Source organism: Harmonia axyridis, chromosome 5, assembly GCF_914767665.1.
Source record: "Harmonia axyridis chromosome 5, icHarAxyr1.1, whole genome shotgun sequence".
Lineage (NCBI taxonomy): Eukaryota > Metazoa > Arthropoda > Insecta > Coleoptera > Coccinellidae > Harmonia > Harmonia axyridis.
In genome coordinates, this window is record NC_059505.1 from 9,675,929 (window position 1) to 9,700,299 (window position 24,371).

Sequence of the window (24,371 nt, forward strand, 5' to 3'; positions counted from 1 at the left end):
TATTTCTTAAAATGGTCTGTTCAGCTAAAAATGAATTTGTTCCATACTTTACGGACACAGTATATGAGCTTCATTGTAGTTTTCGATCAACATCACAATGCGTATTTTTATCAATACGTTTTATATTTTGACCATCAAAAATGCTTAATTTATTGTGCGAAACACCACGAGGCAAGATTTATTCTTTGTTATATTCAAAATTACTGTGGCATTCGTGAACGCCTCATTTAGTACAGTAAAATTACTTAGAGAGCTCATCAATAAAGAGTAAACAAAGCTGAAATTCTTTTTAGTTCTCATGGAAAACTGCATCAAGAACTGTTGATACAAATATTCGTGAGATTTATTGTAATCTAAAAGTGCAAAGGAAAATGTCAACAATGGTAAACAAATACAAAAATACTTTAGATTAATACACCTATGTTTGAGAAGAAAAGGGTTTCATTTTGATAAAAAAAAGGTGATATTTTGAGAGCCAATGGACGTCTTGGCTATGGTTGCAACATCATATCCTTATGAAATTTTCCATCACAAAATGGCACATTTGCGGCTGTATGTATGTCCTCGATATCTTCACAAATTTCATCTTGAGGGTCTTAAATCGATTGTGACTTATTGGCATAGACCTCATCTTTTACGTGGAACAAAATAAAAAAATGTAAAGGAGGAAATTCATAAGATCTTGGTGACCAATTGTGATCACCGCATCGAGAATTAACACGGCCAGGAAACAGTAACATTGCGATTGTTTCTCGGTTTGCGTGGCACATAGCACCGTCCACATCAATATCTTTCCATTCCGTTCATAAAAAAGTATTTAATCATTGTTTGTGGAATGCTTTATTCCCAAGATCGACGAGGAATCGACAAACCTAGATTTTTGTCAACACTCAGCTACATCAGCAATATTATCACTTGTTATTGGGTGAAGAACACAGTTTCGATTCTTCCCATCACCTACTTGTCAGATCAAATTCATTCACCAGTTTCACTATTACCTACAGGGAAGATGCTTCACGACGGCCCAAAAGTGCTTTAGTTAAGCGAACGGTGAATGCAAAATTTTCACCATTTGGTAGTTAATTTTAACAATTTCAATGTTTCATTTAAGGCGTAGTTATTACTTGCCAAATGTCTAAAGATGACAGCTTCAAAAGTGGCAGAGGTCTTTATAGCGGACTATGAAAAATTATACTTCTTATTGGAAAACCTTTTATTTGACAATCAATAACTCAGTTTCACTAATATGCTGTAACCACTCTAAAAATTCTCATTTCTGTCACTGTTTTACTCGAGCTTTCCTAATTTTCTGACTTTAGTTTGTTCGTGGAGATTCAACTGTTGTTTTGGAAATGAGGTTCTATGTTTAGGAATACTTACAATCACTTAGGAACGTAATCAATGGATATCAGAAATACAGAAAACAAATTAATTTCGTTTCTCTATTTCAGTATCGTAATGAGTTCATTACAGTTCTAAAAACAGTGCTGTAATGAACTCATTACAGCATCGTTTTCAGTTATATTTTTCTTTTTGTGGTTGTCTCTACCGACTCTACTGACGTCCAACCCTATCAAATTTCAATAAACGTCAATAATTGTCAATATAATATAATTTGGATATAGTGAAATAATTTCCAACATTATGCGCAATTTCTTTAATTCTGGTGGTATTAAATCGATTTCGTCAGACATAATTAACGAATTTAATGCGTAATTATAAATTATTCCAAAATTCGAAACGTACGATTCATATTGAAATTCCGTAATCTGTCAATTTTTGTAACAGTCACACCAACTGATAAGATAAAATACAAAAGTCACTAGGATATATAATTTGAATTTTTCATTGCATTCCTTCAATATTCCACAATACTTGCAGAAGGCAATTCCAACACTCTTGCTTTCGAAAACTCGCTCCTACGTCGCTCGTTTTCGAATTTCGCATTCGTGTTGGAATAGGATCCTACTCTGCAACTTGTTTTAGAATATCTAAGAGTTTTATGTTTATCTCGATAGATAGAGCTTAGGTAATGTTTTCAAAATTGTTAAAGTTTTTTACATGATATCTACAATTGTAATTCCATACGATCTATTCTCATTATTTAGCTCTTATTTCCTGGAAAACTTTCCTACTGTCTCGGAAGAAGTGTCATCTATTTCAAATAAAGAGAACATTTCAATTTGTACCTATCAACTTCGCAAACAACCAGCGTCACAAAAGCACGGTCTGAATCATAAGGAATCGCCAGAGAAGTTGTTTTCCGTATTTCTTCTCGACGACGCTTCCGCTTTCCATTCTAATTTTCAATTTATCGCAGACCCTTCGGAGCAATAAAGTTGTAGAAGTCAAGATCATCTCTAGAGCATTGTGATTCAAGCAGATTCCGCTGATTCAGGGTATCAAATCTCCTTTGAAGTGTATTACGAGGGTTCTAAATATCCTCGTGGTATGATGATCATCAGAAATGGCAGAATTTCTCCTTCTTCGATGGATTTTCATGACTCGACTGGAAGATAAATTATTCTGACACATTACAGAGTTCGTACATGCGCGTAATTGCGGAGAATAATAAAACGGTAGGATTTCTAGGGAAACAGAAAAAATTTAATTTTCTCTCGGCGAACATTTCACATCGGTTATTAGGAGATCAGAATTTCAGCCTGAGGGAATTTCTTTATGGTTGACTCAGTATGATTTCTTTTCTTGAATTGAGTTGTCGAGGACATAGAGCTGCAAATGTGAGAATTGGTCATGGAAAATTTCGTGAAAAGAATATGGTGTTGCTACCTTAGCCATGGCGGCCATTTGGCACTCATCGTTTTCCATCGTTAATGGCATACCTTCCTCTTTACATTGAAATAATTATTCATCGATTGCTCCTGAAATTAACTTTTTTTTTGGGAAAATATTGTTATTATATTTTGTATTTAATAGATATTTCAATCATCAAACTTCAGCTTTAAAAAGATTCTTAGATATGGTACTTCTTTGTTACTGGTTACTTGAAGATTAGAACTGTCGTTTTCCAAATGTCAGTTCATACTGCACTACTTACGATACGGCGATTGACAAGTCGAGTTTTTAGTCTAAATCGAACGTTCGGTAAACTCTGGTGAGTAGAAGAGAATTGGTGTATCTGTCGATAGTCCCGATCCTTTGTTTTTTAAAATTCGTCACTTCCGGAAGATAGAATAACTGAAGATGTGACTGAGTGTATGTTGTAAAATTATCGATTGCCATCAGATCGTCCATCATCGGATCTAAGTTCTGTAGCGTGTTTCAGTTTTTCATTATTAGATCAAATCGAATTTTTCATTCGGAGGCTACTATCTGAGTAGCCACCGTTGAGAAGACTTGAAAAAAATGCATTTTTTTATACTAACTGAACAGCGCTGAAGAGTACCATATGGTAGCACCTCTTCAACGGTAACTTGGGCATCTACGAGGAACTGACCAAAAATGTAGAAGGCTCATCGTATGTCAAAATCGATCTACAAGATATATAAGATGTTTTGCTAATATTGCACAAGAAGAAGTCAGCATGGTACTAAAAGCACTGAAGGAAGTAGTTCTGAGTTGAAAAGGGAATACGTGGACTATGATGAAGCAGAAAAAATATTACTCAGAAGAGGACAAAAGTTTTCATTTATACAGGGTGATTCACCGGGATGGCCTATTAGACGTTTATGGAGAACTTATCATAATTTTAAGCTGAAAATTTGTCAATTGGTGTTTGAGACAATGATATTTCTCCCTAAAATATTCTCAGATCTCTAAAACTTCCGGTTATACCGGAAACAGACTACTACTTCCTCATTCCAAATGACACACCTAGTATATTATTGCATCATTAGATAGCTTTTTGACAACAATTTGGGTAATATGCCATACCTTTGGTGAAAACTCAATGGTTCATGAGTTGATAGAATTCTCTTGAAAAAATAGTAGCGATGAGTACTGAATTGTTCGGCAGAAAAAGCTTTTTTCGAATTTTTTTTTTTCTTTTTCGATTCTGTAAATACGTAGTATTATAAGACTGTTCGCGTTTTGGACCAATAATGTACCGGGTCTTCATAAAAAGATCATGAACTTGGACAACTCAAATTCATCAAAATTCAAGATTTTAAAATTAGAACCTATATTTTTATTATTTCAATCGATTCTACGTACAAAAAAAGTGGAGGTTACTCAAGCAAACCCTATACCTAAAATGATTACTCCGAAAGTTATCGAGGAAGAACCTTAAATGGGAAAAACCGAGATTCCTCACTGTGTGGAGTAGTCTGTGACTTCCGGAAAACAGAAAAAAACTAAAATTCGATGTTTGGATAACTAAATGTTACATTTCATGGATTATACATAATTTTTTGTTGGGATTGTTGGGAAATCCATAAACCAATACCATTTTCAATAACGAATAATTCTTTACAATTCTTGAAATGTCAAATTTAGTTATAGAAACATCGCCATAACTAAATTTGACATTCCAAGTATTGTTTTCCTCATTTAAAGTTCTTCGTCGATAACTCTTGAATTATTCATTTTAGGTAAGTATAGGGTTTGCTCAAGTAACCTCCACTATTATTGTTCGTAGAATCTACTGAAATAATAAAAAATTAAGGTTCTAATTTCAAAATCTTGAGTTTTGATGAATTTGAATTGTCCAAGTTCATGATCTTCTTATAAACACCTCGTTCATTTTGGTCCAAACCGTAAACAGTCTTATAATAGAATTGAAAAAGAAAAAAAAAATTCAATAAAATGTGAGTCCTCATCGCCATCATTCTTTTTATAAGAATCCCAATAACTCATGAACCGTTGAGTTTTACCCAAGGTATAGCATACTGGCGAAATTTTCATCAAAAAAGCTATCCAATGATGCAAATATAGTGAATGTGCCATTTGAAATGAGGAAGTAGTAGTCTGTTTCCAGTATCTAAAACCGGAAGTTGTAGAGATTTGAAAATATTTCAGGGAGAAAGATAATTGTCTCAAACCCAATATGCAAATTTCAAGTTTCAAAAGTATGATTAGTATTTTATAAACGTCTAATAGGCCATCCCGGTGAATAACCCAATATAATTTTTTGAATGTATTCCAGGATACCTAACCGAATTTTGCTCAAATGTCCATAATTTTCGAATTTTCAACCGAAAGACTATTGCATATTGTGTAATAAGTGATTAATGACAATGTGAGCTTAATTACTGTATATCATTGAAATATCCATTTCATAGTCAGGATGAATAAGAATGCCTACTAATCCATTTCCATGATATTTCATGATAGTGGATTTATGTATTACGAAGCAGTAATATCAGAGCACCTCTCGAGAAAATCGAGCAAATTTCCATGATTTGAAGTTAGTCATCCATTAAATTCCCCCTATACCAACAAGATAATGGGCATTGATTCTGTTTCCATACACCACGTCAAAATACACAAATCCATTCGATCCAATATTTAATTAACCGAATAAGTTCGGGAGCAAACTCATGCAAATAGATTTGAAATATGAGATAAATTTCATTGTATGGAGTCAGATTCATCCGGTTCGCTTGTGGTTCGCTCGAAAATACATAATATTCGAACATAAGTTCAATACTAACTTAAATTGAATTTGAATCGAATTTCAACTCGGCCAATATGTTGCAGTTTTCGACCCAATTCCAACCAGGAAAATTGTCTTATAATTATAACTTATTTGTACTATAAATTAATCGTGAAAGCTCTATACAGATGAATTGTAGAATATGTTATTATATTATTAAACTGTAACTACACTATGTGTGGAGTGTTGTATAACTAACTTATAAGTCAATCCTAACAATAATACTGAATAGCCTTTTAGTGGGTTTTTATTTATTTTGGAAATATTGTTAATTTCAGTACAAATACGTTTGAAATGTGCGCTGAATACACTAATAAAATATTGTTACAGAAGTACTTTCAGTAAAAATTTTGGTTTTAAGGGTAAATTATCGTTTGGGTAACTACTTTTCAATTAAATTATTTTTTTTATTTAATTTCCCAAAATGTCGGAATCCTTTCAACCAAATGTTTTCACTTTTCTTTAACGTTTAATGAATTTAAAGTAAGATGCTAAATATATTTCGATTTACCGTTCGCCATATTTTCTGCACAAATCCTAGTATTTCGCTTATATACCCACGTTAAAAAATTACCCGCTCACATAACATACCGTAGCACACCATTCAAAGTACGCCAGACGACTGCGGCGGTTGCAACATGTGGGTATTTAGTGTGGTTAAAGGTTCCGATTCGTGATTTCTGTAAGATGTTGCCAACTTCACGAAAACAAAGTGAAACTTAAAATATTAGGCAGTTCGGCAAAGTCACCTCCTTTGGCAAAGCCACATCGCTCTACCGTATTTATTTTTAATAATAGTATATTGTGCAACAAGTGGAGAAAGTCCAACTTTTTTCGCGAGTGTGGAAGTTTGTGGCACGAGCCTGAAAGGCGAGTGCCGCAAACACACGAGCGAGAAAAGGACTTTCTCCACATGTTGCACACTATACTTCTCCTACAACTGTACAAATTTCAATAATTCAAGTGTTGGACTTGATTTAAATCAAAATGGCCTTCGTTGACAGTATGTGCTAATTTATTGTGTTTCCATAGAAACGACTCAAAAGCCCAATTTCATTGGTCTACCAAGCTAGGTGTGGGTAAAGTGCCGTGGGGAATAATATTTCCCACAGTATGAGCAATACATAGTTTTGAAATTGTGTAAGCTATGAAGAATACGCTACTTTCCATAGCAGTTGTAAAATAGTTATATATAATACAAGTGCAGAAGGCATTGATATTCTTCCACGAGTTCAAAATTCAAAAACGAGCCACGAAGTGGCGAGTTTTGGAATGAACGAGTGGTAGAATGAGCCTTCTGTACGAGTATTATACATTATTTTCTCTAATTCATTGCATTTTCATTGAAATTAATGAAATATTTCCATAAATATATTTTAGTGATTTTTGCATTGAAAAATGTTGGTTGGCAGAACTGATTTCTTTAAGGCAAATTGATGAATTGACAGATAAAGCCGTGGCGGAAAGTTCGGAGTACCAACATAGAATAATAAAATATAACCATGAAAACTGTGCGTTTCTGATATATTCTCGCACGATTTTGTTCTACAAGATGTGGAAGAATGAACGGAATAACCACAGAATTAGAGAAAAATGTATTTGTTGATCGGTTCATACATCTGTAGTCTAACTTCGACTGACTGGCCATACGGCGGCAATCTCTCATGAAACTCATGAAGGTAACACATGGGCCACCTATATGCAAATATAACATTTAATCCGATATACAACGCCATCAAAAAACTTTGCATCAAATTGGTAGCTATCAATTTATATCTGCATGCAGAATCTCCATCGAATTAGTTGTAATACAAATATTGGGTATAATTTTTTTGACATTTTTTTTTATGTATTTGATTCTGTAGACATCAACATGATGTTTTTTGTGTAGCCTGAATTTTCATGCCACAAGCTCTAAGATCCTCAGAGGCCCAGGAGAATCAGGAGTTATCTTGTTTACGACACATCGTAACGAAATTAATGAAATAGTGTACTATTCGGGGGTCGATGGTCTTAAAATGACCGTCTAATCAAAAAATACGTCAACAAGATGATACAAAATGGCGAATGAGCTGTCTGTGTTTCAAATGGTAACCACATGATCAGGGCCGGCGTTCGCGGTGAAACAGTGAGGCGACCGTTTCAGGCGCCTCTACTTGATGGGCGGTAATGCGGCCCAGTTTGCAGGCCACCTTTTTATATTTCATTTTGATTTTTCAGAACAATATAAGGTTATTTCGCTCCGCTGAGATTCCCTGCAACAAAAGTCTCAAATCGCCTTCATGATGCCGCCTCTATAATAAAAAGACATGGCATTTAAAAAGAATTCCCTGTTACTCTCATTGAAAGAGAGATAAAATCATCACATATTTCACAGAGACAAAAACCAATAATTCGAATTGTTTGGAATCCAGTGTTCATCTACACATTCAACATATGGAAAATTCCTGATTTTGCATCCGAAACTGATTACCGTTGAATACCAAATATTTTCTTCGTAATACCAATTAGTTTTCGAAGCCATACTGAAATTTTTCATACCCTTGAAAAATTTGAAAAACTTGGTATGGTATAATATACAGGGTTAGAATAATTTGAAGGGACAGTACAGAGATATCAAAAAATGTGAGAAATACAAGGTAGCTCAAATTACAAAAAATTGTATCATAATATTTGGGGATGAGTATGTTGGTGCAAGCAGATCCAAAATATCTTCAATGGTTCCCGAGATATTTCGATGAAACTAAAACTTGAAATTTTCTGTATAACTCATATGTTTTTGGAGATAACTTCACGAAATTCGGTTTGTAGCCATTATTCAATAAAGGGAATCTAATGGTTCAGATTTTTTCTGTTTTCAATTGTTTCATAGATGCGATAGTCATTTTTTTTATGGATGCCATATTGGTTGTACTTATGAGGTGATAAAGAAAAAATACCAATTCAACAATGTATCACACTCTACAGAAATATCGAGTCTAGCTACGCAAATTTGAACAGATTTTTAATTTTTTGTTTAAGTTGTAGGCTGGTGCAAGAATTGTCAAATAACTTTGTTACTTTATTCAGTTGTTATGTGAAATCATCACTTGAGTTTTGTAAAAACCTGAATACTGTTTGATGAGTAACGTCCTATTAATTACATAATCATGTTGATACCAGCACTCTATATAGCGTCCAAAAAAAAAATTAAGATCGCATCTATGGAACAATGGAAAACAGAAAAAATATAATGACACCATTAAAATTTCTATTCTGGATAATAGATGCAAACCGAAGTTATCTCCAGAAAAAATGAGCTTATATAAAAAACTTACTTATTGCTAGATTCTCCCTTGTTGTGAGGGAGTTTATGTTATCATTGATACTTTTTTCAGCAGTGGCGTCGAAAAATGTATTGCTTCAGGCGCCAAAATCACTTGCACCGGTCCTGAACATGGTTAACTGATTCAGACTCCATTTGGAACACTTCGAAACTAATTCAATGTGTTAATCACCAATATATGTCAGAAACAATAAATTACAAAGTCAGACCAAAATACAATTCATTGAAATCAGCTTGATATAATGGAGAAACTCACTTCTACTTGTTTACAGTTCAGAAGCAGAAATTACATTGTCCCTAATTATGCGAATAGAATTTGGTAGAGCATTTCCCATTGATCCAATTATAACAGAGGCATGCTGCATTTACCATAACGTTGCAGACTGTGCTCGAGTTTTGATAACCAAAGCGAAATGTCAAATTGTGCTCTTCTTCTCCACAATAGAACCGGATATAATACCTATCTTTACAGTCATATTTAACTTCTAATTTTGAAGAAGGACGAAAAATTTTCATTATAATATCTCTTGAATGAGGAGAGGATTAGAAAAAAAAAGGATATGTATCTAGAGGAAAGATCTCTTTACATTTTCAATAAATAATCTCCTCCTGAAACCGTTTGCATCAATTTGAAAACACCCTGTAAAGAATAATAATAATTGGATAATAATACTACAAGTGAGACTGGCAACCCATAGTCTGAGAGTATTATTATAATTATTGTACTTGATTTTCACAGGATTTTAGGAAAGTGGGTTATCCAAAATTATGCCAATGGCATTAGTTGATTTCAGTTTCAGACAACCCACTTTCCTAAAATCCTGTGAAAATCAAGTACAATATGAGCTCACAAGGAAATGAATCTTCAGACCATATTATAATTATTCACCGAATTGGGGTCCTTTCGACTTTGTTAGCATTCCAGGCCTGCGACCAATTTTATTTTTCGTTCTTAACCCTAACTATTCATACAAACCCTTGGAGGCCGTCGATGCTATCAACAAAACCGACGACATCCTTAGGAGCCTGCAGATCTCATCTGCTGACTTACCCATGCGGTACAGAAGGTATTTGCTCCGACAGTGTCCTGTCAGCAGTTCCACGATTACTTGAAGCTCAGCTCGTGATAGCTTCAGAAGCTTTCTTGTAAGTGTCGGTGAAAGCCCCACAAATTTCATTGTTTGAGCAAGACCCGGAGGGTTTCTCCAGAAGGTTTTTTCTATTTTGTCTCTACCATTATTGGAGTGCTGTCTTATATTGAACTTTTCCAAGCCTACAGAAGAGCTCAGGACCAACAGTTGTTAACCTTGATGCCCTTTTTGCAAGTTAATCGGCTTTTTCGTTTCCTTGAATACCACAACGCCCCGGTTCCCATAGTAGAGTCACTTTATTCCCTCTGGCCAGTTGCTTTATGGTATTACGGCACCCCCATGTCAATAGAGACCCCTGGTTATATGATTCCAGCAGCGTGTTCTAGCTGTCCTTAGTGATATAGATACTTGCCCCTTCTAGGTTTAGGATACGCTCTTGGGCGTAAGTATTTTTGATGGAAAAATAAATGACTATGACTATGACTATAGACAGCTAGCGTCACGGTTTGCTAGATATAGGGCTCACTTCCTGAGGATCTAGAGATCCTTATTTTAAGTCCGTAAATACTCTGAAAGTAAGTTATTGTTAGGAAGAAGTCTATACAGCATCAAAAATTTGGTTGAAGATGTCACAAATGTTCTAATTGGTCATGTGAAATTTCATGAAAAGTATGAGGCGGCAACCGTAGCTGTGGCGGTCATTTGACTGATATCCTTTGCCATCGTTAATGACATACCTCTTTACAATAAAATGAACATACATGGATTTCTCTTTGAATATATTTGTTTTTTCTTATACCAATAAGAAACGTTTTGAATTTCATAGAAACAAGGAGATTCTATTTGTTAGATGATATTTATTTCAACTATCGTTATTTTGATTGATCAATAGGAAATTTGTTTAGTCACGGTTGTCATGTCTTATTCATTTTGACAGACTTGAAGTGAAGGGTGTTTTTTTCGAGGTATATAACTTCAAGTTGGCATAACTGTTCAAGATACAGACCGATTTAACAGCTATCAAGGGATTTATTCTCAGTTTGGTTTGGCAATTCATAATGGATAGACTCACGCCTAAACAACGCTTGCAAATAGTGCAATTTCAATTCGGAAATAATGGTTCTGTGCTGAATACGTATAGCGCACTACGTCCATTTTATTTTGTTTAGCGATGAAGCGCACCTCTGGTTGAATGGCTACGTCAACAAACAAAACTGCCGCATTTGGAGTGGAGCTAATCCTCAAGTGTATATCGAAACACCATAACATCCAGAAAAACTGACTGTTTGGTGCGCTTTATGGGCTGGTGGAATCATTGGTCCGTACTTCTTCAAAAACGATGATGGCCAGAACGTTACAGTCAATGGTGATCGGTATAGAGCCATGTTTACTAACTTTTCCATTCCTGAATTGAACAACCATGATGTCCAGGAGCTGTGGTTCCAACAAGACGGCGCAACATGTCACACAGCTAGTGCCACAATCGATTTATTGAAAGACACGTTTGGTGACCGCCTAATTTCACGTTTTGGACCTGTGAATTGGCCTCCAAGATCTTGTGATTTAACACCGCTAGACTACTTTCTTTGGGGCTATGTAAAGTCATTGGTCTATGCGGATAAGCCACAAACTCTTGACCATTTGGAAGACAACATTCGCCGTGTTATTGCCGATATACGGCCACAAATGTTGGAAAAAGTCATCGAAAATTGGACGTCCAGATTGAACTACATCTGAGCCAGCCGTGGCGGTCATATGCCAGAAATCATATTTAAAATGTAATGCCACAAGATTATCTTGCGGTTAAATGAAATTCATGTCAATCGAATAATCCATCGTTGTTTTATTGCAATTTAAAGTTCCATAGCTCTAAAAAAACACCCTTTATAATATAGTTGAATTGAGTATTTTCAACTCCATAAATGTGCATTGTTTATTTCCTGTGAAATAAATGCATTTCAATTTGTTTCAATGATTTTTTACTTTAGAAATTCATGGATCCTGTTCTTGATCTGAGAGGATCAATGTAGTATAACAACCGATTAATGCCAAATTTCATGCATCTATCTTTTATAGTAGAACTGTGGAAGGCGGACGGCGTTTTTTAATCTATTCACCAATCTACACATTGAGAATGCAAACTGTGAAATTTTCATAAGATGTTAATTTTTGTTTTCCTTAGTCGATTCCAATTAAAGGTTTGTTATTGAACAATTTTCTGCGATACTTCTGCGTTTCGACTATTTCCATCGAAGTAAAAAAATTGTATTCCTATTCAATGACCATCGTAACGCAAATAAATCACCTCGCGAAAACCTCTATGATTAATTCCAATAAATCTAATTTTATCAGGAAACTAACGTGACAGTTTTTCGATGTCGAATCGTATCCTAGCAACGTTCATTCCATTGTCATAGATCACTAATATGTGACTCCAAATCCAGACCATTATTCGTACTACGTACGACACATTTTCCAGTTGTCATTTGCCTACAACAGAATATTATTGGTCCATCCAAGGGAACGGAAGAACAACGTTTGCCGAAAACGTCAAAAAAATTCGACTTTATTGACGTCAGGTCGTTATATAAAAGTTTAATTTCATATACTCCTCTTCATGAAATTTGCGGCTGTATATCTTCGATAACTAAACGCATTCAATATTTGGGGTCTTGAATTGATTGTAAAGCATTGGCATAGAACTTATTTTCCACATAGCCCCAAATAAAAAGTTCTAAAGATGCTAAATCACAAATTCTCAGTGGCTAATTGTGATAACCTTGCAACGATTTTGCACGATTCAATTCAAGTTACGCACCTGGAATTTTCAAAGACGTAATTTGTCAATTCATCGTATGCGATTGGTCGGGATGCAGATGCGCGTATCTAGAGGAGAAAACAGATAGAATTTTCTGAAAGATTTCCAATAATTATCGAGACTTCAGGAAAGATGCGTAGCTTGTTTTAGATTTCAACCATGCTAGTTTGATTTGAAAGGAAGAATTTGATTTATCGGCGAGAATTGTGTCGGGATTCTCGGTAAGTGTTGACATGAATATTTGCATTCAACAAGAAATAATCTCACCAGAACGAAATGATTATTTTCGAAACAGTGTTTTTTTTTAGAATCATCCATCTTGTAGAAACGTATTTCAGGTTTGGCAGAATTCTCTTTATGTCGAATAATTTCAGCAAAACTCCTTCTCAAGTTTATTTTATGATAAATGTAATCATTTCTCTATAATTTCTTAGTTAGAAATCCGAGAAGGAGTTGTGAATTCAGGTTAACATATTCTAATATCGTTGTTCATTTTGTTGCCAAATAAGCCAAACCACCCCTAGAAATCAGTCTTAGGGTCTCATGGGCAATTGTAACGTTATAACCTCTTCGTGAAATAACACGGCAGGGAAACTTTTCTTGGGGTTTTGTTTTCTTACTTTCGTAACGCGGTTTTTTTGAGAATGAAAGTCATCCACAGCATTATCTTCCATTTCCGTTCTCTCTAAATTCGAGGCAACATTTTCATGATTAGAAGTTTTTCTTGAAAATAGAGCATTCGATTGAAAAACGAGAAGAGTTTGTTAAATCGATATAAAAGAATGAAATATTTTCACAGTAGAAGTTGAACTAATTTCATAATTTTCGCTGTTGCTTCAAGAAGTTTTATCGATAAAACATTTGACTTCCCCTACTGTTTTCGGTCGTAGAATACGATGGAGAATTTTTGACCACTAATTCTGGGACAAATTCCAGAAACTGCCTCAGTCGAGAATCGAGATATATTATCAATTCATTCATTAAGCATTTCATTCTTTGGAAATTACATATAAACAACACACAATCAAATCAATCTATATGACTTTCAAATACTGAATTGTTTTCTTTGTTCACTTGTAAGCATCGACATGTCTAATGATATATATCTGCTAGTCATACTACGTTCCAAATAATTTGAATATTGTGGATTGAATGTATTGATTTGTATTGTAATGGTGGGAAGTAGATAGTGTATTGGCTACATAACATCTCACAAATGTCAAAATGTCACTTTCTGGCTCTTGAAGAAAGTTCATCAAAATAGAGCAGTACCTAAATGGGAGTAGATCAATATATTGCGCAGTTTCCAAACAACGTCAAATGAAGAGGAGTTGTGATAAGCACGCTTCAACTATTCGAATCAATAATTTCGATAGTTCTAATAACCAATCAAATTTTATCATTTTGTGTCATATGAAACGATTTCACCCAATCATGTCCAGATTTTACTGATAATGCATTCAATGCAACTATCAATCACTATGACAACACGATTGAACTTCATTACAATCAAATTTCAAAACATCACGATTTGCAAATCCTATGTTCTAAGTATGACAAAGTAAAAATTCGCTAAGCAAAACAAAATTCCCAGAAATACAAACTACAGTCACAAATATATTTGAGAAATAATTATGGATTTTTGCTGCGAACGAGAATATGAATTGAATGAACAATTGAAGGAGCTTAGAAGAATTGACCTTGATACCAAAAGATTAGGCGGTCAATATGACAAAGAAAAACGGGACCGAATATAAAGAAGCAACAGTGAGGACAAGGTGGAACGTTTTGCGCAAACTCTTGCAAAAAAGTACTATAATGACTATAACATTATGATTGACGCGTTCAACAATATAGTATTTAAATCAGCCCGAGATGCCCACGATGTAATGATAATAGAACATCTATAGAAGAATACAGCAACGAATTTACTGTTTAGTTGAATTTTAATAGTCATAAATTTTTTTGACGAAAATTTTTTCGCCGAATATCACTTGGGCATTGACGAATGCCTCATAATTTTTTGACAAATTTGTCTATTTCCTTCTATTTTAAATTTCTCTAGCTCAGATCTTGATTACCAAGTAACGAGCTTTTGATTGTCACACAATTATCACGTCTATTGTCAATGTCCTAGGGATATTACTACTGTTAAGAATACATCCATCAATTCAGTGAATTTTCTTTTTAGCCAGCAGCGACTGGTCTCTCTCTCTCTCTCTAAGGTGCTGTGTCATCGTGCTGATATCATATATTTCCAACTATGTTCAATGTTGAACTTAAAATCATCCATAAAATCATGCAAAAATTATGCAAATCTGCATTCAAAAGATCCCTTATAACATATTCAGGCATCAAATCGTTGTTGAAAATCCCCGCCTAAACGTTGACAACAAAATGTTGGTCCAAGGGGAATCAATTTACATTCTCGAGTAGCCCAGCGAGCAACTGAGGTTATTAAAAGCAGAAAAACTGGAAGGGAGCATTATATTTCAGATCATTCGATCGAAAACCTCAACTAGTTTTTTTACCCCATACTTTGTTCCTGATGTCTGTCAGAGCTACATAAATTTAAGTACGTTAAAACACAAACTTTACCATATTTCACAGTGTTGAACAATGGACTGTTGAAAAAAACAGCTTCCCTTTCCTGTTAGGCTACAAATCGGTGGAACAGGATGCCAACAATGAGAATAATTTATTTGTGGAGAATTCAGTTCACATTTATTATCACGGTAGCACACTAAAATACTGTCTTCGCCATTTGGAGAATAATAATATGTATATTGAGTTGATTTTTATCTCCGGATGATTCATGAGATTTTATGGAAAAATAGAAATGATTTTCACATAACAGGCCAATTGAAAAGTCCCCGGTCTACCATAGTAAAACACATTTTTTGGCAAAATTCGATTTCATTATTCAACATAGTTGCCTACGAAGGCGATATAGCGATTATAGTGATCTTCCAGCTTTTCGATACTATTTTTGTAATACGATTTGTTTTTCGCTTCAAAATAGGCCTCAGTTTTATCGATTTCTTCTTCATTGGTCCTTAATTTCTTTCCAGCGAGAATTCTTTTGAGGTCTGAGAACAGAAAAAAGTCACTGGGGGCCAGATCTGGAGAAAACGATGGATGCAGAAGTAATTCGAAGCCCAATTCATGCAATTTGGCATTGTCTTCATTGATCTGTGACGTGGTACATTGTCATGATGAAACAACAATTTTTTTTCCTCAAATGGGGTCGTTTTTTAAAGATTTCATCCTTTAAACGATCCAATAACGTTATACAATAATCGCTGTTGATGGTATTGCGTATTATACCTTGCTCATCCCAGAATGCTGATGCAATAACCTTGCCAGCTGACTCTGGTGTTTTTCCTCTATTTGGATTCGGTTCATCGTGTGCAGTCCACTCATATGCCTGTCGATTGGACTCCGGAGGGAAATGATGGAGCCATATTTCAACCATTGTCACATATCGACGCAAAAATTCAGGTTTTATTGCACACAAACAGCTTCAAACACTGCTAAGAAACATAAACACGTTGTTGCTTTTGATCGATTGTGAGCTCGCGCGGCACCCATTCTGCACACAACTTTCTCATGTTCAAATATTCGTGAATGATATGATGTATATGTTCAGATGAAACAAGCCTCGTCGATGAAATGACAAGCGAAACACATAAAGCATGATGTTTTAGTTAGTCGAACTACTCTTAATTTAAACATGAAAATAAAATATTTGAAATCTTGGAAACGAATCCAACCTATATTGATAGGAAAAAAATGTTTAGAATGAGCATTTCCAATCTTACAATCAATCAATATAATCTAAGTTCATCTTCATCATAGAGCTTGTAGAAGCTCCTGTAAACTTTATCGTATTTAATTTTCCTTTTTCCCTTCTATACATCAAAATTAAACATTACTTCTACCTATTTCCATCTCCTTCAGCGTTGAGGTGCGCTTTAACTGGACGATTAAGACCATCCATTTGCCACATTGTGGCCTTTATTGCTGCTCTTCATCCTTGGGGTAGGTAGATTCGTTAGAGGCCATACAGTTTATGCTTCACACTTGTGTGAAATTATCCGACATTCAGAGATGTGTGCTTCCGCATAAACTCCAAATTCGTTGCTAAAATCGTTTCACTAAATGCTATCCGACCCTAAACAGTTGTGTATGCTGTCGAATTTCAACTAAATGGAAATTGGATGTACATACGAGGAGGTTTATCAGAGTATGAAAGCTTGTTTCATGCGAAGAAGGGGGATATGTATGATAAGTAAATGGAAATGACATTATTTCGCACTACAAATATTGCTGAATCATGAACTGATTTATTCAGGATATGTTGCATTAAGATAATCATTTCGAACTAGATTCAGCTTCGATATTTGAGTTGTGGAGTATGTTCATGTTACCAGTGCCAGGACTTGATTCCATGAAATGTTTCTCTGTGTCGTTTGTGGTTATTTTTCCTAGTTTCACCATAGAATTCACATGAACATTTGGTCGTCATAATAATTCAGCGATTCGAAAATTTTCATTTTATGTTCGATTCCGAAAAACTGTGGATTTTGAAATTACTAAATCAAACTAATTTTGAAAGCAAGCAACGGAAACATTGATTTTAACTTGTAATCAGAATGACACATTTCTCTTCTTCTTCTTCTTCTTCTTACTCTTTCAATAGGGCCCCGTCCTGTTTAATCCTGTAAATTGGGCCCTCTTCTCGGATCTTCCTGAGATACTGAACTCCAGCTCTCGTACCACCTTTTTGGTGTTCTGTCTACCGGTCTGAGTGTGTTCAGTCTCTGAGTTTCAGCCCACTTTGCCAATCTGTATTGTGGCATTCTTTCTACGTGTTCCCATCAGAATTTTTTCCGTGTCCTGATCCATCTCACCACATCATATACTCCCAATTCTTCAGTCGTCTCTTATGTAATTACTCTTTATTCAGTACCTGAGTGTGACTCCCTTGATGGTTCGCAATATTTCCATCTCAGGTCAGGGGGGGCGGGCCTCCCCTTGAATTCTACTCAACGCCCTCCCCTAAAATTTGATATACTGAGACTAAAAGGTTAGCAGAACTATAGTTTGGTTTTACTTTGACCACCCCCCCCCCCCAAAAATCTGGCCCCCTCTTGGCCACCCCTGTTTTTGAAAGCTGGCGTCGTCACTGCAAATATCCCAACGGGAGAAATGGTATTAGAATAAGAATCATATATATGTAGGATCCAGTTATTGTTCCCTGTAAATAATTGCGATGGTCAACCGGATGCTTGGAGACCTATTAGTTTCTTCTAGTGTCGAGGGCATGACAGTTTCAATTAATTTACAGGGAACGAATTGTTATTGTACATATAATGTAAAAGGATGTTATTCTTCGAGGTGTCGAAGATATGTCATGGAGTTGTACATCTTGAAGAGATTTACTGGGGGGTTGTGAAAGTTCGAAGACAATACGGTCGTACCAGATGTGTCACATCGGTGTATCAGGTTCTAGTCCTTCGAGAATATTCGATTTCCAGGAATCCGCGAAGATCTTTGTGAGCGGTACGGCAAAGCTCTTATTGGACTAGGGGATGGTAGTTTCCCTAAGGGTGTGGTCAAGCCGAAAGAGGGGAGGTCGATATTCGAGACAGGGTAAGTTCCAATCAGGGAGTTAAAATTAAGTCGAAGACGGGTTCAAGTTAAGACGAAGACGAGTAAAGTTCGGTCTAAGTCGAAGTAAGAGTAAGTTCTGTCGGTTGGAACTTAAGACGTAAGACGAAAAGACGGTTCGCGGACTAGATTAAGAAGAGTCGCGAACAAATCAAAGACGAGACGACCGAAAACTTGAAGTACGACAAAGACGTGATAATCGAAGACGTTTCGAGTAATTGAAACTAGAATTAAAGACGAAATTCAGTACCGTAGTGAGAAACTTGTAATTAGGACGTTATTAGGATCTTCTCAATACTGAGTTTGTACTGTATAATTGTGGCTTTGTAAATAGATGTTAATAATTCAAAAGAGTTTAATTATTACAAATCTAACAAAGTCACGGAGAAAAAGACGAAAGGCCAGGTAATCGAATCATACCTCTAGACGATCGATTAACCAAGCCTACATATTATTTGATTAATTTGAAAAATCCTAAGACAGTCATCCACTACAACACCAACTAATAAACAGAGAGCTTTTATTAGAAGATTATATAATACGTGTCTTATTCAAAGATATACCTCATAATATTATTCGAATAAAATAAAATTATATTACAAACAGTTTACTCCTCATTCTCAACTTCATTCATTATCTACGTATGAAATTTACCTTATTAGTATTCTCTCATAGTTTGCCATAAATGAACTTCCAACCTAAGGAACTAAGTGTTATCCATCGGGAATCAAGTAAATTTATTCCTGACATAATTATCACAACTTTGGAGATCATGTTCTGTGCAAACAACTCGATACTTTTTAGTAGTTACCGAAGTTGTTCAATCAAGGGAGTGATGATGTGGTCTAATGTTCAATTAACTTTGATGTTCTGGTATCCGAGAAACTTCTGCTTTAAGATCTTCATTGACGTAGAATTCGATAGTTGGCCGTCGTCATAATTCTGGAATTAGTTAACTATTTCAATAGGTTCGTCCGTTCATTCAAATTTAAAATTCCTTTCAATTCCTTCCCACATATTTGAAAGTCATTTAACTCTATCCCTCTTGATATAAAAAATGATACGGTATAAATAATATTGTATTTTCAACCGAAAATCTGTTTTCAATAACAATGATTAGTAAGATCAATAAGTAATTACGTTGGGTGTTACTAGTGGCACTATTCTGAGACCGTTAATATTAACAAATGATCTTTCAACTTTTTTGATAGAGTACCCTTAGTTTGGGGAAATTGTGCAACCGGTATCTATAGAGACATTAGCATTGCAATGAAGAGCCACTATACGTTTCTAACTTCAATTTAAGACTCAACAAAATTGAATTGGAATCAACAAATTCAAATTGGGACTAAACACATTCATTTCATTTAGAAGTAGTAAAAGCATATGTGGAATAGTTGCTGGTCTAAGATATAGGGAAGTTGTAAGGCTGTCTATATTAAAACTAGGTGTTTCGACATTTCTTTCTTTCTATATCATTCATTATCGTTCTAGATAATTTAAATAAACTTATTTTCAATGAAAGTTGTCACTTATATTCGATCAGAAATAGGGATTTCACCTTATACTCTTCACATGCCGATAAATATTTTAATAAGATTCAGAGATTCATTTCTAGCAAGTTTCAAACATACAATTGAATATTTTCCTAATATAAATGTCATTCATGATATGAATAATTAGTTAATATAAAATTGTATTGACTAAAGTTTTTATTTACATATTGATGAACGCTAAGGCATGATGTTTCTCAAAATTTTTTTTGAGCCTGCCATTTATTCATATGTAAAATGCTGTTTAACTCAAAGTTATATTTTGATATATTCTTTACTGAACATTAGGTTCCTAATATTGAGATAATATCAACATTTGTATATTATTTACGAGAATAAACAATGAGGATTGTGAAGCATGAAGCCGGACATTAAAATAAACTGAAATCCACTCCTTATAAGGACTACCAGCAATTACCTGGATCAACAAGAGTAGATGGTCCTGCAACAGTGATATCTCTATTTGTGGAAACTGACCGTATTGCTTTAGCACTACCTAGTTGAAATATTTTCGGTCAGACAGGGTATTTAATATTTTTTTTTTGTTTCAATGGAAAATCTTGGTTTTCAAATTTTTCCGGTCTCTAGATTAACCATAAAACAAAATTCATACCAACCCTGAATTGACAATTTTTTTTCAATATTAGTCACTCGCAGTAATTGTTTGTCAATGTTTTTGTGAGTGCTATATCTGATCGAATATTATACATCTAGAACAGTTTATTTGAAATATATATCAGTGATACACCATACCAAATCTTGTGAAAATATTCAGAATTTCCCTTATTGCTCCTTACTGTTCAAGCATTCAAGGGGTCAATACCGTTTCAGAGATCAGTTCAAAAATTAGTACGCTTTATTTTACGTTACGTACGGTACAATCGATTTATATGAGGTTTACACTATTATTCATTTTAAGGAGTACTTGTTTCCAGAAATTCCTTATTTATTAATTTTTTTGAAATGGAAAAAAAACACTAGATGAATTTTTTTATTCAAGAATAAATATATGCATGATATAACTTTCCGAAAAAAGATTTATTTTTTATGAATATCCACATAAAAAAATTATACAAAAAGTCTTGTCAAAGGCTGAAAAAACGGTTTTTCGAAAATTAAAAAAGAAGACATAAAAACGTATTTGGAATTCTTGCATTTGGTACAAAAGGAGGGTAAATCAGAGGAACTTTTCAATTTGCTTAACTCATCCTGAAAAGTTTTGGAATATCAAAAACGCTGAGGAGGGAGGAATAGTTGAACTTTGTCAGAACACGAGAAAGTCACGTGGTATGAACCCATCTTGAGGATTATTTGGATAATATACTCTTACATTTCCGTTAATTCATCGAAAAATCGAAGTAGACTTCGTTCTCACTCTTGCTACAGAAGAGTTTCAAATGAGCAATTTATCGATTGATCCTATTAAGGATTCTTACAGAGGATTAGGAAAGTCGGTACAAATGCACAATACAAATAATAAAAACACTTATTTCACGTATCTGTTCGATTAGCATGAAACTTAGATCATTTTCCCATTATTCCGAAAAAGTTTCACTAAAAAACCCTTCAGTGTTCAAATAATCTCACGAATGATATGTGACATTCCGATAAATCGATTTTTCGGTCGGTTGGAACTGAATTACCGCGTTTCTATCATTTCATGTCTCGAATAGTTGATGAGAGCGAAGCACTTTCACCTTTTTGTTTATATGTCATCTCCATGGAGATGATTCATTAATGATAGAAAATTTAAACCCTTCCTTCGAATTATAATATTCCTGAAGATAATTATAGCTGTTCAATATGAATTGATCGTAGAAGATTTCAAATCAGTGTAATTCTTCTAATAATATAAATTCTCTATTTCAGTATCGTAATGAGCTCATTACAGTATCTACTAATAACAGTGCTGTAATGAACTCATTAGAGCATTGTTTAAAGTTATATTTTTCTTTTTGTGGTTGTCTACACTGACTTCCGATCCTATCAAATTTCAACATAAGTCAATTGTCAACATAATATAATTTGGATATAGTGGAATGATTTGCAATATTATTCGCAATTTCTCTTAATTTTGGTGGTGTTTAATCGATTTCGTCAGACATAATTCACGAATTTAATGCTTAATTATAAATCAATTTAAAATTCGGAACGTACGAAATTCAAAATCCGTAATCTGTCAATTTTCGAAACAGTCACACCAACTATCAAAATACAATAAAATTTTCACTAGGATGTATAATCTGAATTTTCATAGAATTTCGACAATATTTTGACTAAAATAGAGAAAATATCGTATAATACTCTTGACTTATTTTAGAATATACTACTATGATTTTGGAGTTTGATTAATATCGATTGTTTTGAAGCAGATAAACAAAGCCTTCCAAGTATCTAGAAAAGATCAGAAAAGTAATATTCGCTATTGTGTACCAAATTAACAGGGATGTGGTGGAACTGAAGCTGGGGCATAATTACAAAGCTTAAACAGCACACAAAAGGTTCAAGAGGTATAATCTTCAGGCTTCTGAAAGAATCCAGATAGAAAACAAATTATATACAGGGTGTTCTACCATTGACACGACTCTCTTTTAGGGATTGATGCAGTATCATAAGGCTCTGTTGGAGCTATATTCTCTAATTTTTTTTTAAATACACAGGGTGTACCAGAAGAGTGCAAATGACCAAAATGTTTTTTATATGGAACAAACTGTTTTTCATTTAATTTTCAGATTGCATGAAATCAATGAACCTTAGAATTTCTAAATGTAATATTCTCAAAAATAATTTTTTTATTAGGTATACAACTTTGCTTACGCCGTTTTGCAATAGATGGCTGCAGCGGTAAGTGGCAGTAGAAATAAATAGATCGTAGATGTCGTACAATAAGCTTAGGTATTTGTAGACATAACGCCATCGAAATATTAGTCGATTTGAGACTACATCATAAAGTTATTCGCGATTAAAAATGTCAGCTTATGGGCCAAATTCTCGTCATTTGCGGGAGGTTTTAATTTTTTACTCAAATATGAAGAAATCTGCAGCTGAGGCTCATCGAATGCTCCCAAATACCTATGGTGAGGCCGCTATTAGTGAAAGAACGAGCCGAGAGTGGCTTTAACGCTTCAAGAACGGTGATTTTGATGTCGAAGACCAGCAATTGCGGTTGAAGAGAGAAGGTTTTCGAATATGCAGAAATAGAGGCATTACTTGATCGAATCAAGACTCATGTCGAACGCAACAATAATTTGCAGGATCATAGAGAGTGACACAACAAGCCATTTTAAAACGCCTGAAAGTCATGGGAATGATTCAGAAACAAGGAAATTGGGTGCCGTACAAGTTGAAGCCGAGAAATGTTGAACGGCGTTAGTTTCCATGTAAACAGCTGCTTGCAAAGCAAAGGAAGGGATTTCTGCATCGCTTCTTTACTGGAGACGAAAAATGAGTTCATTACGATAATCCCAAGCGCAGAAAATTATGGAGATCCTGGCCATGCTTCCAAGTCGACGGCCAAACCGAGTAGTCACGGTTACAAGGTCATGCTCAGTATTTGGTGGAACCAGCTCGGCGTAGTGTATTATGAGCTGTTGAAACCCACTGCAACAATCACAGGTGATTCTCATTCAACGCAATTAATGCGTTTGAGCCGAACATTGAAAGAAAAACGGCCGCAATAAAACGAGAGACATGACAATATGACAATGCTCGATCTCATGTTGCGAAAGTGGTCAAGACATACTTGGAAACGTTGAAATAAGAAGTCCTACCCCACCCGCCGTATTATCCAAATGTATGTTGCTTCTTCGGACTATCGCTGGTTTCGATCAATGGCACACGGCCAGGCTGACCAGCACTTCCGATCTTATAAAGAAGTAAAAAATTCGATCGATTCGTGGATCGAATGATGACCAGTTTTTTCAACGAGAAATTCTTACGCTGCCCGAAAGAAGGAAGAAAGTAGTGGCCAGCGATGGACAATACTTTGAATCAGCCATTTTTTTACAATAAAGCCTCGAATTTCGGAAAAAAACGATGGAAGCAAAGTTGTACGCCTTCTTCTTCTTGGCGTGCCCTATCCGTTCCGGACGTTGGCAATCAACATGGCAAGTTTTATCTTGTTCGTTGCGTTTCTAAAACGTTGTATGGATGTCTGGCTAAACCACTTCCTGAGATTGTGCAACCATGAATGTCTTCTTTTACCCGGTCCCCTCCTGCCTTCTACTTCATTATTAGTAACTGCAGTACTTGGTATTTGCTGTTCCTCATGACGTGTCCGAAGTATTGAAGCTTTCGT

General features: G+C 35.0%; 1 protein-coding gene across 5 annotated transcripts in view; it reads right to left on the reverse strand.

The window, feature by feature from the left end:
• LOC123679881 overlaps nt 1–24,371 on the reverse strand; it is a 165,010-nt gene that overhangs the window by 92,129 nt on the left and 48,510 nt on the right. The window contains exon 1 of one of the 5 annotated variants that reach the window (XM_045617424.1): nt 16,790–17,011. The exons of 3 other annotated variants lie outside the window; for them this stretch is intronic. In XM_045617424.1, coding sequence (XP_045473380.1) covers nt 16,790–16,844 — 55 coding nt within the window. In that variant the 5' untranslated portion in view covers nt 16,845–17,011. Of the gene's footprint in view, nt 1–16,789; nt 17,012–24,371 lie in introns of those variants that run through there. One more of the 5 variants, XM_045617425.1, reaches the window with a different exon arrangement.